Genomic DNA, 19,042 nt, shown 5'->3' with positions numbered 1-19,042 from the left:
TTGCAAGCACTTACAGTTGTATGTATGTTTGTGTAAATTTATGAGGCTTAAAGCGATTAAATATACGACAGTCTAAAAATATTAGAAATGGTAATGATTTTTGTTTAGAAATAAATCATAATTTTTGAATGATTTAATGCCATCTGAACAAAAATCTGCCGGATTGCCAAAAAAAACAACATTTTCACCTACTTTAAAACAAATCTTTATTATCGTCTGCAAAATAGGCTCCTTTTGAGCCAATACAAGCATGCCAACAATTAATCCAATTTTCCATACACTCATTATATGCCTCGGGTGGAATGATCTGCAGTGCTATCAAAATGATGAACTTTAATTGCATGTACTCCACAGTGGTTTTCAATGTCAAAAATAGAAAAAAGTCACGTGGTCACTCGTTTTGCAGGGTAATCAGTTTTTTAGTGCCAGTGTTGCGACATGAAACCAAAAGCTCCTGAGCACCTGATTCTAGATTTCACAGCAATCTATAGAAGCAAGCTAAAGGCCCATATATGAATCCATGTATGCGAATAGGGAACATATCACCTCAATAGCGCCCAGCAGTTCCTGAAATTCAACATCTTTGTGGATATATATGTTTGGAGGAGAGGGCACAATAGACTTTGGATAATGTAAACCTCAATTAAAACACTTCTTACTCAAAACAGGTCAAACGGACAATATTGACACACTTCTTACCTAAAAAATGTTCACAGTGCGGACAATGTCTTCTAGTAGATAATTTTTTTTCTTCTTCGACGGAGTTAAACGGGATCACTACAGCAGTTGAAGAACGCCGTGTAACTCGAAAAATATTAAATTGTTTTTCTTCAAAAATTTATGTGTATCCTTAAGATATCTATTAATATACCTTTAACGTTACAAAACAATTGATACAGTAGTTTTTTTATTCCCAAAAATTACCTTTTTTAGGCTGTCACATTAGGTGTTCCCAAGACAATCCGTCTAATTGTTTACTACTTTAATCGAGCTTATTGAAAATATATCAAAAGCAACTAATTTAGTATGTATTCATATAGACTCAGAAAAATTTAATAATAAATAATAATAAATTTTTCTCAATTAAAAAAATTACTACTATTAGCTAACTAACCGAAAATCGCGAAATGCTTTCGAAGAAAATAAGGCCTACTAACAATTTTCAACTTGTGTACATTTGTGTCGCATTTACAAAGCGTAAATATTGCAAAGCAAAGAAACTCTACACCTGCAATTAGCTGGCGACCAGTGTAACAACATAGTAGGTAGTGTCTTACCTATATGACCTTGACACTATTCTATAGTTCTTAAGTCGTAATATGTTGTAAGCGAGCGCAGACTTTTCTGTGATTGTAATTCTATATTTTACATACATACAACACATACATATTTCATATACTCGTAATTTAAACCTCTAAGTGTTAAAAATGTAAAAATTGCTAACTGCTTGTCATTTTGAGTAATCTTTTCCTACCAACTTACCTTTTACACGTGCCTCAACATCTGTGGCTCTCTCAACAAACTGTGCGTCAACTTTCCACCGCTAAGAAGTGCAATCAACTTTCGTCAACTAACAAAAAAATGACGTAAGTAGAAAAATTTAACAATAATTTTTTTTAAATAATTAAATTGCTGCGATGTGTTCGCTTTCATTGATAACTCCACTTCATGGTAGTATAAATAGTTACTCATACGCCTTAGCGCACCGCAATGTGCTAGTGAAATAAAACCACATGTGTTTGAGTACAACTGCGTTGTTGTTGTTACAATTTACTCATGCTTAATTCATTGCTTTTAAGTTCATTATCGAATAAACGAATTGAACTACTCAAACAACAACAACAACACGCACACGTGAGCATGCCGAACCCAGCAGACTAGGTCAATAACTCGTGTGACTACATATTGCGTGTACACACATACATACATATGTATATACCCTACTTACATACATATATGTACATATGTATACATACATATGCTTCGTTCATAGTATATATGTACATATGTACATTGCACATATGATTTATGCGGAGCAAAAGCGCTTCAATTGATTTGAATTGATCACAATTTGTGACAGATCAGCGTTAAATCCCACAATAAATTGAAAATAATACAAATATTAGGGATGTTAAAAAATTATATAAAATATGAAATTATTTTCATCTAAATACAATATAAAAATAAAAATAAAACTTATAAAATGACTGAATTTTGTATTTGTAAATAAAAAATTGTGCACTTTTTCCAAATGCATAATTTTTATAAAAATATGTATGTACATATACATTTAAAAAAAAAATTTTGTAAGTTCGTTTATTATCAAAATTTTTACTTTTTGGGTATATTTCAATAATAATCAAAAAATTATAAAACAAACTCGTTTTTGTGTTAGTATTTAAAAAAAATTGTACATTTTTTCGTAATATTTTCTATAAAAATGTTTTTTTATGAAAATTAAAAATTTTTAGCATAATTTTTTTTAGTAATAATATTAACATAACATAGGCAAATGAAACAATTTGAGAAAAAATTATTATTTTCCTTTTAGTCCGCAATCTAACAGTTGATGATTTTGTCCACACGCAATTAGGACCAGTCTAATAAGTTTCTGTTAGTGGCTATAAAAATAGTTTGCTATTATTATTATGAATGGAAAAGTATGAGTTAACATATTGTCTAACAAATCAAAGGGTGGCCGAATGCAATGTCACACGTGCAGCATGTGTCACGTGAATGTCAGGCGTACATAAATAAATATGTATGTACATATGTACAATATGTATGCAAGGTTTTGAATATTAGATGCACGTGCAACTTACGTCGTTGAATAATTTACTAAAAATAAAGACGAGGACAGAAAAATATTATTTTATAAGTATTCATGTATGAATTATGGTAATTATTATATTAAATCGTTTTCATAGGTCAAAACAATTAAATTTGAGATTTAAAAACAAACATATCCTATTGAGGATTTTATAGTTTTGAAAAGGTAGAATGATAATGAGACTTGAAAATTAGGTTAGAGATTCTGCAATGCCTGATGGTTTCAAAAGATAAATTTTTGATTTTAAATTATGTACAAAAATGTGCAAGTATATTCAAATCACAAAAAAAATCTTAAAAATTCATGCCCATTAATAGTTCCAATTACAACAAAACATATACATACATACATATGTATATCCCTAAAGAATTTATAAACCCAAGCTTACACGCTTATAAATACAGGTTGTTTACTTTTAGTTTGAAATCGGGCCAACTTACCACTCTTACTTTTCTCCATTTTCCCCTAAATAAGGTGAAATTCCTCTTTGTTATCGTTGACAATTTGCACGCTTTTCCAATTGCAAACGTTCTCAGCTTTTCGTAAACAAATACCGAAGACCGTAAAATTTACGATCTAGAATTATAAACGTTCTCTGCTGTCAGCTGCAATGTCAGCTGTGAACTTTTGACATTCAAATTAAAAAATAAAAACAAAACGAAAAAGTCCAATTTGGAAGTATAAAGTTGTGATAAATCGGCTATAAAACAATAAACAAAAAACAAAAGCAAAAGAGCACAACAAACAAAATCAATACAAAACCAATAATAACAAATCGAAGTAGTCGCAGTGGAGCTGTGTAAATTATAACAACGTTGTGGGAGACATTGCATGTGCTCGCACAACGCAATTCCGATACATTGAATTAAAGTCCGTTTTAAATTTATGTTATGTTATAGTGTTTATTGTTGCAATAATTTGTGTTATTACAATTCAAATAGTTTTTTACACATATTCGTTCTACAGTTGCCGCAATTATCCATCATATTATCGCTGTCTCAGCCAGGAAAATTATTTTAATTTCGGAAACCTGGACACTGGAAGCAGTCCACATCATCAAAGTAATTTGTGCTGCAATCAAAATAGTTTTAATAATACACTATTTAATGCTTACAAAAATATAGATAACGGCTCCAACGATCTATCTGGCAGTAATAATTTGAATTATAATAATTTCTTACAATTCCCCACGACGTCCTGGCGCTCGTTGGACACAAATATTGATGCTGCAGCAACGAGTAGCTGTTATAGTACTTCGCCATATTTTGAAACAATGAACAACAACAGAGCTAGTGGTGGCGAGGGCGGCATCGATGCTACCACATCCACTACCAACTCTGTGCACTCTATTAATAATTCTGCATCGCGCACTTGTCGCGTACGTTCAAGGCTGGGTGAATTGAATCCATTATTCCATAAAAGAAATAAAACTGAAGATGACAAAGCATTTCCACCACATCTAATTAAACAGGCACGCAAAACAGGCGCTTTACAGCTGAGCGGCAGAGGCTTAACATCAGGTTAGTAGCATAACGTTGGACATAAACAACGCTATTTCTTCGTAGTGCCTTGTGTGACTTTGACCAAGCTTGAAAATCAATAACTCATCCTTAAATAAATTTCTGTATGCGTCACGACGTTTCAAATGCATAATTGAATGAATTTACCTCGTTAGTGGCGAGTTATTTCTATATTCATGCAGGAATCACTTAAGTGTTGGCATAATTTTTTCCAGCTGTTTGTTGCGCGTGTTTCCTCATATTTGTAGTTAAAGGAAGTGTCGTAATATTATTAGTGTTAAATTAAAATATACTTTATAAGATATAAAAAAAAGTAACAAATATTTTAGTGCAAAAATAGTGAACAACTGATTTTTAAGACATATTTAAACAAACCTAATTTACAACACCACGTTAGTTCACAAGTTTCCGTGAAAAGTAAGTGTTAAAAGCTATTCATATGAAAAAGAAGAACATGTTAGAAGTACTATAGTTTTAAAAACAAAACGTTAACTTCGGCTGCACTATAATATATAATATATAACTATAACACCTTTCACATGTGTATTTTGCAAAGCATAAAGAGATATCGGTGTCTCGGATAATAATCCAAGCCAAAATTCACTTAAAATAAAATCATAAAGTGCAAATAGATCGAAAATAAACATTCTACAATATTGAAAATTATTGGTTTAACTTACAAAATATTTTTGAAATATTTCTAAATTCGTATTTTCGTGTTATAGAAATCTCTTAATATATGTTTTAAAAATATTAATATAACACTTATACTACCTCAATGAAAATTAAGATATGTAAAGTTTTAAAATGTTAAATATTACCCTTAATTGTTTACGCCGTCTTTATTTACCGTCCCACATTTATCACCTAGATTATTCGGAGACACACCGAAACCACACCCAACATATCCAAAACCGTCAAATGCATATTTCCTGCCTCAACCGCACGAATGACCTTTGATTATGTCGTCATGTGCATATACCTGTTCACAATCGCTTAACTAACCGTTACGGAATTGTGTTTGTAGCTTTCTATGCCAGCTGTTAAACGTTCTGTCTGGCTCGCTAATGTTAGTAACTAACCAAAACGGGCAGTGAAGCGCATATTTTTGTATGTGTGTTTATAAAATTATTCATGCACGCATTTCCCCTGATTGAACTTGACAGTGAAACTAATTTTGTAATTGTTACAAATAACTGCAAATGTACATACATACATATATACATACATACATTTTTTATAGTATTTGGATGCATTTAACAATTTTACTGCTTCTACGTTGCCCCTATAATATTATGCAACATTTGATTTATTTTCTTCTCATTATTACGAGCATTTAAATGTTGTCAAGTATCGTATTACATCACCTAAATCTGCAACGCAATTTAGCTAACCCAATTATGGCTAAACCAAATTTCATGCTCGGTTAACCATCACGAGCGCTTCGTTCAACACAGTGCAACTGAAATTGAGTTTTATGCCATAAAATTAACATTAATGCAAAAGTAAAAATGCATCAACGTAGTTGCATACTGTCGCTCAGCGTTAATGGTTGCTTTTTTATATAAGCATCCTAGATTTATAGTATTAAAAAAATAAAACCTATTTCCCGCGCTAACTTTTTGTTAAAGAAAAAACATTCAAAATTGCGTCCTTAAAGCAAACGCGCAAAAAGCTCACATCCTTCTGCATGTGTGGTCCGGCGCATAGGCGTTTATTCTATCACATACGGGAATACCAAATGGCCTCCTCCACCAGCGAGCAGGAGACTGAAGATGAAATCGAGCCGAAAAGTCAACGTAAACCATTAGCTATCGAATGTAAATTATCCTTTAAAACTAACAAGACGAAGTTGCAAAATATTTGTGTCGCATTAGACGACAATGAACAAGTATCTACTTACAATTTTTTGATAAAATGCATCAAGATTCGAAAAAAAATATTTTCTATTTTATCTAATGAACAATGCAACTTTCTAGTGCCCGACAAAATTTACCAAATAAATCAGACTGACAAGGATTTGCCAACTTCATTGGAACAGCTCACTGTCCAGGAAGAAGATGCTTGGTGGAATCAAATGCCTTTAACCAATTTGGATTTGAGTTCAAACGCTTTGACACATCTATCGCCAAAAATTGAGAATCTCGAAACATTGACCACATTGACGGTGAGTTTAGCTTATCCTCATGCTTATTAAGCATTTTATGTGAGATTGTGCAAATCTAAGACCAACAGTTTAGTTATACAGTTTTAATTTAGTGTGATTTATATATTGATGGTGATTGTTTTATTGCGTTATTTTCTTCCTGCAGCTGCACGACAATTTACTAACCAGCCTTCCTAGATCCATATGCAGGTTAGAGAAACTAGTGCGTGTGAATTTGAGTCGCAATAAGTTGAGAGAGTTGCCTGTTGATTTCTACTCGTTACCTGAGCTCCGTTACTTGAATATATCGTACAATGAATTTGAAGAATTACACCCCGCTGTCAGCGATTTGCACATGCTGGAATATTTGGTATGTAGAGTGGATTTTATGTTCATGTTTTAGCAGACTTATGTTAGTTCTATATACTTGTACGATATTTTCTACCACCATATATAGTATTTAAGTATATCCAATATCAGCAGGATTTACTTTGCTTTTATAATTATATATAAAAATCGAAAATGTCGAAATTATTATTGATATACATATGTACATACATATATGTATCTTTTTATCTGAACTTTTCTTATTTAAAAAAATAGTAATTTTTAAATTTTAATTGTATTAAGTTTATGAAAGTCAAAAAACTTCGGACATATGCATATATTTTTGACTTATCCTTCGAATCCACCGCACTTTTTTTTATCAACTAACATATGTAGATTTGTAATATTTAGCATAGTGTAGAAGTAATTTTGATCAAAAGACCGGAATATATTCCTGGTTTGCTTAAGGGTTATATGAACTTGCAAGTCGTTAAAAACGTTTTTTTTATTATTTTTATTTATTATTTTTTTAATAGATATTTTTAAATTTTATTGAATAAATGTCCCAGAAAAATGTACATTAACATAATTTAATATACATACTTAAATAATCGGTGCTTCATTTTGAAAAATTTTGGATTCTCTTGACCCCATATTTGGCGTTGAGGAAAAATTTTGTTTCAATTTCTCTGCTCCACAAAAAGTGATGTTACCATTTCAAAAAATTTGTATATTTAGTATTAGAATAATATATATTCCTGTATAAATATGAACAGGTTAAAAACGTTTTTTTTATTATTTTTATTTATTATTTTTTTAATAGAATTTTTAAATTTTATTGAATAAATGTCCCAGTGTACAAACATAATTTAAATTTTAAATAATCATTTTGAAAAATTTTGGCACCCCATATTTGCGTTGAGGAGATTTCTCTGCTCCACAAAAAAAAAATATGTATAAAATAATATATAAATACATAATCAAATTGGTCAAAATTTATATTTTTACAAAATGGCAGCTTCCAAAAAAAAAAATCGGATAAAAAATTTAAATCATTATCAAATTATTATCTTATTTCTTCCTTCACTATATCCCAGAATGTCGTGTAAAATGTTCAAGGCCATGGGTTCAGCAGTTTCAAAGAAATTTCCTCACTGTTTTCAAAGTTGTACACTAATTGAAACAATTCTTGCCAATATGCTTATATATTGTATGTATATGGTAGATGTAACTTGAAATTAATTTTTATATATTTTTTATGAAAAAAATATGCTATATAAAACCTGAATTAATTTTAAGAATATATTCCATTAAACAAGTGGTATTTGTTAATTTATTTTCTTAAATAATATTCCATATAATTATATAACTTACCCAAAAAAAGCAACTTAATAATAAGTAATAACTTAATAACAAAGGCAGAAAAGCATATATGCACATTTACATAGTGTACGAACTAACAGATTCACTAACGACATTAAAATATATAGAGAACATAGTTTTTTAAATTAATAAAAATATATTAACCGATATAGTATCCTTAAAACAGTTAAGTTTAATAAAAACTGAAATCTATCAATATGTTTGATTTTATAATGTATTGGAAGAAAATAAGGTAATTGATTATAATATATAGTTTAAAAATATATCGCAAGGATTTTTAATAAATGTATATTATAATCACAAAAACAAGAAACTACATAAAATTAATGGAAAATATTATCTAAATAATACTAATCTAATAACTTAAATATGCTATCAATATTATTTTACACCAGCATTTTTTTTTTTTTTTTTGAATTTTTGTTTTCTCGACCTAACCTAAAAAATTTAACTAAAAGCTTTTATTTAAATTACATTACACATGCTATACATACATAAATATATAGTACTCGCATAAACATTATATTTTAACACTATTAGTAACTATTAATGCATTGTGGCTTTTGGTTTATGGTATAAAATTATTATCTTACTAAAAGGATGCTTCACATAACTCACTTACGGGGCTACCGAATGGTATTGGCTTTCTGGTGCGCGTATCTGAGCTTTTACTCTCACATAACCATATAAAAGAACTGCCCTCCGATCTGGTGAATATGCGTTGTAAGTTGATCAAATACCAAATCAAATCAAATATGCCTTTTACAATAAATAAACAAATGTACACATGCACATGTGACTATTTACATATATATGAAACATAAACATTGGAAAAATACTAAAATAAATTTTGTGTTATAATTGAAGCGCTACAAAAATTGGATCTGAATCATAACGACTTGATTGCTTTGCCCGAGGATATGGGCAGTCTGCGCAAATTGTTATGTTTATATCTGCAGCACAATGACATAACGCAATTACCCACCTTCGAGGGTTGTCAGAATTTGCAGGAATTATACGTTGCCAATAACTTAGTTGGGGTAAGTGTACAGACAGTTAAAACTGCAATCAGCCTAAATGTAGACTATCATTTATTAAAGTTGTAAATATTTGATTTTAAAATGCTCAACGCCTTCTTTTTTTGGTTTAACTTTTTGATTTAAAGAAATAATTTCCATTTTTCTACTTGTAAAATTATTAATATTTTTATCTTTTACAAACTGTGCTATTTTTCTTTTCAGAAATTACCGGAGAGTTTTTGCTCAAACTTGCCACATTTGAAAATTCTCGATTTGCGCGATAACAAAATTACGAAAATTCCGGACGAAATTTCGCTACTGAAAAATCTCATTCGGCTCGATCTTACCAATAATTCCATAAGCAATCTACCCCTGTCGTTGGGCTCATTAGCGCATTTGGTTAGTCTGCAAATCGACGGTAATCCCATCAAGTCCATTCGTCGTGACATACTCCAGTGCGGAACAAATCGTATATTGCGTACATTGCGCGAACGTGCGCGTGCTTCTGGCGAAAATCATCAGCACCATAATCCAGGCGATAGCGTTTCCCTAAACTCTGCGTCATTGTCGTCGACAACTTTCGTACAAAATAATACCGATAAAATGGGTGCGGATGGTTTGAATAGTCCACGTCGTCCGGCTGGTGGTTGTGATGAAGACACAACATTTCCCGATAAGTGAGTGTTTTCATCATTAGTGTTGGGTCGTTGTTGCTTTGGTTTTTTTATATTATATAGTGTGTACATAAATATGTATGTGTAATTATTTGTGTGCGTGTGTGATTGAGTGTGGACAACCCCTCCTTCTCCAATATAGACATAACTCCAATACATATATGAATATGAATGTGAATATGGATCAGCCAAGCGGAACAGCAGAACAAGCCCAAACGATGCATTCAATGCAACAATTTGCATACAATTACAATTGCTATGAGTATATGAAAATGGATATATCCAAATTTGTGAATCCATATTTCCCCTATAATAACTGCTACGGTACATTAACATCATCCTATGATCCGCATTATCCGATCTATCAACAACCAATACCATATCAAAATAATCATGGCCACGGCGGCTGCAGTATTTATTCGCAGAATATTTTCTAATTACCACACGAGTGGTTAGTAATCGAAACGTGCTTGAAATTTCAGATACAAAATGAGAAACACGCATACATTAAATGTTACCATGCAGTACTTGTCCACAGTGCCTGACGAGGTGTTCCAAACGGCCGCTGAAGAGCATGTCAGCTGCGTAGATTTCTCCAAGAATCGTTTGGAAAAATTGCCAGATGCGTAAGTATGACCAATAGTTGTGGAAAATATTTACAAATAAATGCTATGACGATTAGTAAAAATAGTGAAATAAAATTTAAAGCGAGATATCAATAGATTAACATTTTTGACAACAACATAAAAGATAAATACTATATAAGTATATTTACTATATTTGTACACTTTTATTGAAATACTTCTACAGTAAAGAGGCAACAATAATTAATTTTATAATTTTTATTCCAGTTTTTATGTTATATGAGACACTCAATATGCGCTCATATATATGTATTTATTTATTTATTTATTGCCTATGTGAACTATAGTTAAAAGTCTATAATATTCTTTATACCAGTTTACATACATACATACATATTTATATATGTACATATGTACTTAAAAGTTAGTTTTTTAGTTATACTCGATGTTTTCGCTCACTTTTTAACATTACTTTTTCATAATTAGTTAAATAATTAACCGTTTATACCAAATTGTATGCCATTTTTTTTTTCAAAATATAAAAGTTAATAAACATACAATTTGTCTGTACAGCTATTTTTGTTAGTTTTTAGTAGTACCACATTTATACCAGTTTTTTTTTGTTCTATAAAATATTCAATATGCCCCGCTTCTACTAATATTTCTTTTTGCCTATTTGAACTATAGTTAAATTAACCTATAATATTATTTATACCAGTTTATACCAAATTATAGAACAGTTTTTTCCAAACAAACAAAAGTTAATTAATATATATTTGCATTTACATACATCTATGTACATACATACATATGTATATTTGCATAGTTTTTTAGTTGTACCACATTTATACCAGTTTTTTTCTATAAAACATTCAATATGCACCACTTGTACTAATATTTCCTCTCTTTGCATATTTGAAGTTAAAATAAATTATAATATTCTTTATACCAGTTTTTTATATGTGCTTAAAAGTACCCTTTAAGTTGTACTCGATGTTTTTGTTCACTTTTTAACATAATTTTTTCATAATTAGTTAAATAATTTAAATAAATTGTAAATATTATTATTATACCAGTTTACAAAAATATCAATATATTTTACTCCCACTTATTTTTTTTATTGTCTTTTAATAGTTTTTGAATTAGATTATTTTAATTATTTTTGAATTAGATTAAGAGCTTTCTACCTTTATACCAGTTTTTTTATATTGTTTTTTTTTTTTATTTAAATTCTGATATTGTAAGTCAAATTGATCATTTTTATTATTATGGCTTTTTTGATAAATTATTGTTAATATATATATGTATATACATATATTTACCGCTATTTAATCTATATCAATTATATACTTTTTACTTAAATTCTTGCACCATTTACGGCAAATTATACCACTTTTAATGCCAGTTTTTTCTCAAAAATCTTGTTGAACAAATTCAATGTTAAACATTTAGCTACTCTACCATAATTAAAAATGATTTGTTTGTACCGAATATCTCTTATAAACTTCGTGAGGGTCGACCTCTTTTCAAAAAAACCCACCACTAAAGCGTCGTCCAATGTTAAAATCCAAAAAACAAGTTTTCATTATTCCCATTTTAGTCTTAATTACTATCGATTTACTACGTCAAAAATATTATGCTGAATATTTTTAATTAATAGCTCTATTGCTCTCTTCACCCTTATTTCCCCACTAGACTTCATCTTCTTAAGGGCAGCGCTAGTGAGTTGGTGTTCTCCAACAATCAAATAACCAAAGTGCCGACATTTTTGTCGCAATTCACACGTCTTACTTTACTCAATTTGTCATGCAACCAACTGACCGACCTGCCAAAGGAGATGGGTGTACTGAACACCTTACGAGAATTGAATATTTGCAATAATCGGTAAGTTTTTTGTACATAACTACCCGGTTATCCTTTAGTTGCTTATATGATTTCCTCTACAACTGTCCCACTATCCACGATTTTTAAATATTAATCATTCCATTTTAATTCTTTTCAGCTTTGACCACTTACCGACCTGCCTTTATCACACGCAAAACCTGGAAATTCTACTGGCCAGCGACAATCGTATCAAGCATATCGATGCGACACCAGAAGGATTGGGCGCCTTGAAGCGTCTAACTATTTTAGATCTGCGCAACAACAACATTGAGCAAGTGCCACCCGTACTTGGTAATCTGACACATATTGCGTAAGTCCGGCTCACTTACAGACTGCCGCATAATCTATAACACCTATTTTTAATGTTTCTAATTCACAGTACACTGGAACTGATCGGGAATCCCTTCCGACAGCCACGCCATCAAATACTTGCCAAGGGCACCGATGCCATCATGTCGTACTTGCGTGATCGTATACCAGCTTAAGGCTAAGCCAGCGAGCGGACTTTTTTCTTTTAGTGTACAGCGTAACATTATTTTTTTGGTAACGAAATGGCATGTGTTTGCTGTTGGTCGCGAAAAATTTTCAAATTGCTGCTTATTTTATATGAAAATCGCCTGAGCTACTGTTAAGTCATGCGAGCGTCATGGTAGAACGTAGATTTAATAGCGGTTGGGTTGATTTAGTTTTGAAATTTTATTTGTGAGAACAAGATACGCAATATTTTCTTGCATATACATAATACGCTATATATATAATGTACGCCTAATCAAAAAAGGAAAAATATATTTTTAACGATATTGCAAATTTGAATCCGTCTCTTTCGCCGGAGTTATGGGAGCAAATTTAATTTTTTATCTTTAATATTTACTAACTACCTTACACTAGTCATTATGTACAACATACAAACTCAAATTCATATATAAATTTATATCAAATTTGTTTAAAATAGCTTTTCTAAAATTAGAGACACCAAAAAGATGCAATAAACGAATTTTAAACTCGCTAAAAATAAAACAAAAAAATTAGGAGCGAGTAAAAAAGAGAGAGAGAAGGTATTTAACTTAAAAAGCGCTCTTAAAAAACCTGTTGTAAACTCTGTAGTACCGTACACTGTTATTAATAAAAGAAATCTTAATAAAAAAGCTGCTAAAATTTTTTTTGATTTAAGCAAAAATAAAAATCGTACGCTCAAGTACTTTTTGTTTATAGTATGTATATGTATTTTTTCACCTAACGGTTGATTGTAACCGCAAGTAATAATGCAGACTTATAGAAGAGTGAACATGATCAAGTCAGCCCGTCCGATAACTCAAGAAAAGCAAAACCAACGCAGTAAAATATGGAGTCATAACAAGATATAGAATCACACTATAAAAAGGATTAATCATCAATTATATAAGTCGTCAAAGTTTTGTTTGAACCACTATACCATTTTCGTAAGATTTTTCAAACTCACACTGACTACGCTCCTAGGCCCTTAAGATGCCCATTGTGAAACTATAGGGACTATAATCTCCTCACACTACCATATTTTCTCTGAACCACTCTGTGGTCCTGCTGCAATTTATCTGTTCTAAAAATATTATAGGTACAACTTCCGAGATATCGTTAGAAAAAGCGCCACCGTTAGGTGCGATTATTTTCCTATACAAAGTCTAGGATCCGCATAGAAGATGCCCTGCAGTCTCTTGTTCTACCTCTTGGAAGGACCATAAATCTTCCCCAGAACATTTCTTTTAAAAATTCGTAACAGCGACTGATCAGATATCATATAGCAGGACGGTGATGATGGGTGACTCGTAGAGTTTGGTCTTTGTTCGTCGAGAGAGGACTTTACATCTCAATTGCCTACCTGTTGACAAGAGTTACTCTGCGTTGAATTTCGAGTCTGACATTGTTGTTGGTGTTAATAGTGGTTCCAAGATAGACAAAATTATCTACGACTTCAAAGTTTGACAACAGGATATATTTCGTCTTGCCCTCGTTCACTACCAAACCCATACACTTCGCTCCCTTATCCGGTCTGGATCGGCGTACGCCAGCAGCTGCAGACTCTTATAAGCGATTGTACCTTCTCGATTCAGTTCTGCAGCTCGATTTATTTCCCGTTACTGACGGAGCCTTTAACAGTTTACACAGCCGTATTAGTTTTGCGGAAATACCAAATTCAGGCATCAGACATTCTTGCTGTCAAAAACTGCTTTGAAATCGATGAAGAGTTGGTGTGTGTCGATTCTCTTTTCACGGATATTTTCCAAGATTTGGCGCATGGTAATTATCTGGTCAGTTGTAGATTTTCCAAGTCTAAAGCCACACTGATAAGATCCAATCAGTTTGTTGACGGTGAGCTTTAACCTTTCACTCAACCTCGCTCGAACCTTATATGCGATATGCACGGTAGTTGGCGCAGATTGTGGGGTCTCTCTTTTTGTTAATTGGACAGAGCAAACTTAAGCTGATGCATGCTCCTTATCAGTTCTTCGCCGCTGTATTTAAATAGATCGGCCCACAATCCATCGGCCCCCGCCGCTTTGTTGCTCTTCAGACGGGTTATTGCTATTCAAACTTCGTCATGGTCGGGCAATGGATCGTCCGCTCCATCGTAATCGGTTGCCATTCAGCAGGTTGGATAAGTGTTCGCTCCAAAATTTTAGTATGCTCTGGGCATGAGCCACTAGATCACTTCTGGGGGTTTTACAAGAGCATGCTCCGGCCTTGAAACCTTCTGCTTCAGTTATCTGTGTATATAAATATATTTCTTGTAGAAAGCACTCTTCCTTAGAACAAGGGTTTTCTATAATTGCTATGATCAGAAATCGATCTCATTTTCCTAAAAAGGTACCACCTCCCCTCGTTTTTTCCCTTGAACCCATCTGTGTAAATACTCTTAGTGTCTTTCTCGGCTTCGTCCGAATTTAAACCTTTCTCAGTTTTTCGAATGATAGACTTATTTTTTTTAACCTTACTTCCAAAACAATATATTTCAAAATACTGTTTCAGAAATGTACCGAAATTCGTATATATTTATATTACTTATTTTGATTTATGCCATTTTTATAATAATATATGTATGTATATTGCACTAAAATCTGAAAAGTACAAAGGCGCTTCTACATCGCAGATTTCTCAATTCTGTATCTACTGTTGTTCTACAACTTCGGCTCGCAAGCGTTTGGCCAGAGTCTTACGCAATTGTAGAGCCGAGTTTTGCGACTCATCGGCATTTTCTTCTGCAGACGCTTTATCTAGTAGCTCAGTGGTTTTGCCACCGTTTTCCAGCAATCTTTGCGCCACTTGCGCCGATGACGGCCGTCCAGTGGACGAGGGCTCTGAAGCACTTTTACGTGCCACCGTTTCCAGCAGTTGTTTGGCCCGTGTCTTCTTTTTGATCTCAACAATTTTATCACGCTGCTGACGCAAGTATTCTTGACGCGACACAACATCCTCGGGGTTGACCTATGCGAAACATAAAATATGATTATGAATCAAATATTTAAAAACTTCATTTGCGGTCAGAACCTTTTGATTATCGAAGAACAAATTGAGACGCTCAAACTTATCGCTCACGCTTGCCTCAGCATTCTCTGGCTCAGGTGTTACAGCCGCGTCAGGACTACCAAGTTCTTTCTCCACCGATTTGGCTATAAAATCCTCGACTTCGTCATATTTCTCGCTGTAATTTTGAATATTGGTGCATATTAAACATAATTGAGGTTATTTTGCTTTGGTATAACAACACATACAAATTTGAACTGCTGCTCTCAGTGGGGCTAGCATTGTCAACCGCTTCGCTTTCCTGCAGCAGCGCCAATTGATTTTTCTCTATCAAATCCAAGGCTTGCAGTTGCAACTCTACATTCCGTTGGGTCATCATGCGTATGAACATTTTGATATCATTCGCCGCCCAAATCTAAATGTTTAAGGAGCGCAAAAAATTTCTATATATTGGTCTCGGTTTTTTTTTAATACTTGTATACCCACCTGCTGAAAGAGTCCCTGATGAAAATGCAAATGATTGTCCGGGTTTCTACCTTCCATGCATGCCGTCTCAAATTGTTCCGGCGTGATTTGCATTTCCTCCATGAAACTGCCCAGCATGTAGTCCACCAGATTTTTATACTCATTATGAATCGCCACGATATCGGGACTATCCTCATTGATATGCATATTGGGATCGAAGACTGCAGCCAAAGAAAGTTTGTTGAAGGAAAAGGTTTCGAAAAAAAGCTTCAATTAACTCTTAACTCATTTACCTAACGATTTTTCCTCTATGAATGTCTGTAAAGGCGCATTCCAGACTGGTCCGTGCAAGAAGCACACCAACGAATCCAAGACCCAAGAATCCTCTGTAGCCATTTTAAGAGCGTGAAAAATTGACTTGCTTTTGGATAGACAATTGCAATCGAGTGACTGTGATTTCTCATTGTAGCACCTCTGGGAACCGCAAAGGCGCTGCTAACATTTGTTTTGACCATAAGTGGTTGCCTTGACAACCAATTCCGAAGTGTAGTATACATTTTTGTTTGTTGAAATGTGTGCGAAGTGAAATGGGCAGCTTGCCATAATTCTTTTTAAGGAGCATTCCATATTTTAAGTTCTCAGACATGAAATTAACACTTTCCTGTTAACGTTGACTTTACATACATACAGAGGGGAGGGTGAAGGAAGTGGTAGGCGTATTGCGAAAATATGTACTGAGCAAATTTTTCGCATACTACTGTTACCTTAATTATAGTGGTTTAAAAGGAAATGACTTTGAACTATTTTGCGAAAAATGCAAAAAAGGAACCTACTTCGACTTATTTCTCATGCAGTAAGCCTCTTTGCAATGACGCACATTTTTCTATAGACTTCCCAAAGATTAACTCACGCTGCTTCATCTAAAACGTAAGAACCAGAAATCTTATTTTGCTAATACATATGTTGTTGTTGTTGTAATAGAGAACCATTTCTTTCTTACAATTGGCTTTTATCACTCATTTGACTGTTTCTTCCAGAGTTCCAAAAACTGGTGTCATGTGGTTTGCTATACTTCAACAACTGCACTCCAAATTAGCTCTCGCGTCGTTGATTAGTTCAGATGTTGTTCTAACTATCTCTACTAGGCGTAAGACGGCAGCACGGCACAGGAAACCAAAAATCACTTCCCAACTTAACAGACTAATTCCCAACATAAGAGGTCCCAGGCATGAATAGAGAAAGCTCCTAATGCCGACGACTATCAGCCTCCTATTATACAGAGCTGAGATCTGGGCAGACGTGATTAAAAAGGAAAACCAGCTTAAATTTGTGGCCAGAGTTCACCGCGCCGTAGCCTAACGAACAGTTTCAGGCGATACAATATTTGTTATAAGCGGTAACGGCCCAATTAACCTTCTGGCATACAAAAAGAAAAAGTTGTGGGAGCTAAAGAAAACGTCCGAAAATAACAAGAGCGCAATAGAACAAATAAAGAAGAATACAAAAACAACAGGGCATGCCGTTCGAAGATGGACGAACGAGAGTAGCGGCAGATGGACGGCCAGATTAATAAAAGACAAATGTGAGAAGGGAAGGAAGGCATTTTCCACCCGCTCACCTTCAAAAAAAAAAAATAATTAAAAAAAAAATAATTAAAAATTTAAAAAAAAAAAAAAAATAATTAAAAAAAAAATTAAAAAAAAAAATAATAAAAAAATAAAAAAAAAAAATAATTAAAAAAAAAAAAAATAAAAAAAAAATTAAAAAAATAAAAAAAAAAAAAAATAAAAAAAATTAAAAAAAATTAAAAAAAAAAAAAAAAAAAAAAAAAAAAAAATAATTAAAAAAATAAAAATAATTAAAAAAAAATAATTAAAAAAAAAATAATTAAAAAAAAAATAATTAAAAAAATAATTAAAAAAAAAAATTAAAAAAAATTATTAAAAAAAAATAAAAAAAAATTAAAATAAAAAAATATCTATTGTTGACTGAGGCCATCGTTGCTATAACGGAATATTGCCTGCCAAATTCAGTCTCATTGTGTAGGTACGAAGAACGTCGAATAAGAGTAGACTTTGTTAAATACCACAACATTTTTGCGTGAGTCGAAATTTTTGCATCTTCTTCTTCGTAGGTATCGGCACTAGAAGATCCATTGTGATACCACCGGAACTAAAATTCCCTCATTTTATCGTCCCTCTCTGAACAACTCCGTGCAACTGTTGAAGTTCATCAATATGAAAATTGTTAACGGTGCCAGCTCCTAGACTTCGTCAAGAAACGCTCGACCGATAGTTGTGATTCTTTTCCTCTACAAAGCCTTGCATTCGAATTGATGTTTTATAGTTTCCTCTTCTTCTAACTCGAGAGAGCTTCTATCAGCACTTCTATTACAGTTCTTATGCCATTCCATATTCTATTCAAACCCGTTTACCTGCTTGTTGACCAAGTTTGCGATTGATTCCACTAAAACTCAGTTATATTTATAACATGTTTGTCGAAGCCGATCTTCGTACTTCTCATTCTTTACCTTAAGAGTGTTTGTTTAAAAAATTATACTTACATAGCAACTTTTCTAAGGAAAGGAAGGTAACAAAAGAGCAATACGAACTCTTCGTTCGACATAGATGAGTGATTTACCGTGAATAACGGCTGGCCAGAAATACAATCATTGGAGTCCCATAAAGCAAATGTCACTACACTAAGTTGCGG

General features: G+C 32.6%; 2 protein-coding genes across 5 annotated transcripts; one reads left to right on the top strand and one right to left on the bottom strand.

Annotated features, from left to right (window-relative positions):
- Window positions 1-1,510: 1,510 nt before the first annotated feature.
- Window positions 1,511-13,180, top strand: LOC126753940 (leucine-rich repeat-containing protein 40). Of its 4 annotated transcripts, XM_050465725.1 has the most exons (12): window positions 1,531-1,586; window positions 3,797-3,891; window positions 3,955-4,350; window positions 6,330-6,517; window positions 6,663-6,866; window positions 8,806-8,929; window positions 9,074-9,246; window positions 9,448-9,902; window positions 10,382-10,525; window positions 12,179-12,367; window positions 12,486-12,677; window positions 12,747-13,180. In XM_050465725.1, the coding sequence occupies exons 1-12, from the start codon at window positions 1,582-1,584 to the stop codon at window positions 12,850-12,852; spliced, it is 2,271 nt and encodes a 756-aa protein (XP_050321682.1). In that variant the 5' UTR covers window positions 1,531-1,581; the 3' UTR covers window positions 12,853-13,180. The 4 variants fall into 4 exon arrangements, with proteins under 4 accessions (XP_050321689.1, XP_050321682.1, XP_050321696.1 ...); XM_050465739.1 differs by lacking the exons at window positions 1,531-1,586; window positions 3,797-3,891; window positions 3,955-4,350 and adding an exon at window positions 5,670-6,170; XM_050465748.1 differs by lacking the exons at window positions 1,531-1,586; window positions 3,797-3,891; window positions 3,955-4,350 and adding an exon at window positions 5,675-6,149.
- A 2,179-nt stretch (window positions 13,181-15,359) lies between these two features.
- On the bottom strand, window positions 15,360-16,788 carry LOC126766379 (cilia- and flagella-associated protein 36). Its single transcript, XM_050484181.1, has 5 exons — window positions 16,624-16,788; window positions 16,352-16,551; window positions 16,114-16,280; window positions 15,890-16,043; window positions 15,360-15,826 (listed from the first exon to the last, which is right to left on the bottom strand). Exons 1-5 carry the CDS (start codon window positions 16,724-16,726, stop codon window positions 15,509-15,511), a joined length of 942 nt encoding a protein of 313 aa, XP_050340138.1. The 5' UTR covers window positions 16,727-16,788; the 3' UTR covers window positions 15,360-15,508.
- Window positions 16,789-19,042: the final 2,254 nt, after the last annotated feature.

The sequence above is a fragment of the Bactrocera neohumeralis genome, chromosome 2 (genome assembly GCF_024586455.1).
Source record: "Bactrocera neohumeralis isolate Rockhampton chromosome 2, APGP_CSIRO_Bneo_wtdbg2-racon-allhic-juicebox.fasta_v2, whole genome shotgun sequence".
Lineage (NCBI taxonomy): Eukaryota > Metazoa > Arthropoda > Insecta > Diptera > Tephritidae > Bactrocera > Bactrocera neohumeralis.
The sequence above is the reverse complement of the archived record's forward strand: the minus strand, read 5'-3'. Positions and strand labels throughout refer to the sequence as shown.

What these genes read in the sequence shown, in the direction of transcription:
- LOC126766379 (XM_050484181.1), bottom strand. Translation starts at nt 16,726, where the DNA reads ATGGCTACAGAGGATTCTTGGGTCTTGGATTCGTTGGTGTGCTTCTTG. An exon ending in ATCAGGGACTCTTTCAGCAG is followed by an intron (nt 16,281 to 16,351) that starts GTGGGTATACAA and finishes TTAAACATTTAG; the next exon opens with ATTTGGGCGGCGAATGATAT. An exon ending in GAGAGCAGCAGTTCAAATTT is followed by an intron (nt 16,044 to 16,113) that starts GTATGTGTTGTT and finishes TCAAAATTACAG; the next exon opens with CGAGAAATATGACGAAGTCG.
- LOC126753940 (XM_050465725.1), top strand. An exon ending in TTGCCAATAACTTAGTTGGG is followed by an intron (nt 9,247 to 9,447) that starts GTAAGTGTACAG and finishes TTTTCTTTTCAG; the next exon opens with AAATTACCGGAGAGTTTTTG. An exon ending in GACACAACATTTCCCGATAA is followed by an intron (nt 9,903 to 10,381) that starts GTGAGTGTTTTC and finishes TTGAAATTTCAG; the next exon opens with ATACAAAATGAGAAACACGC.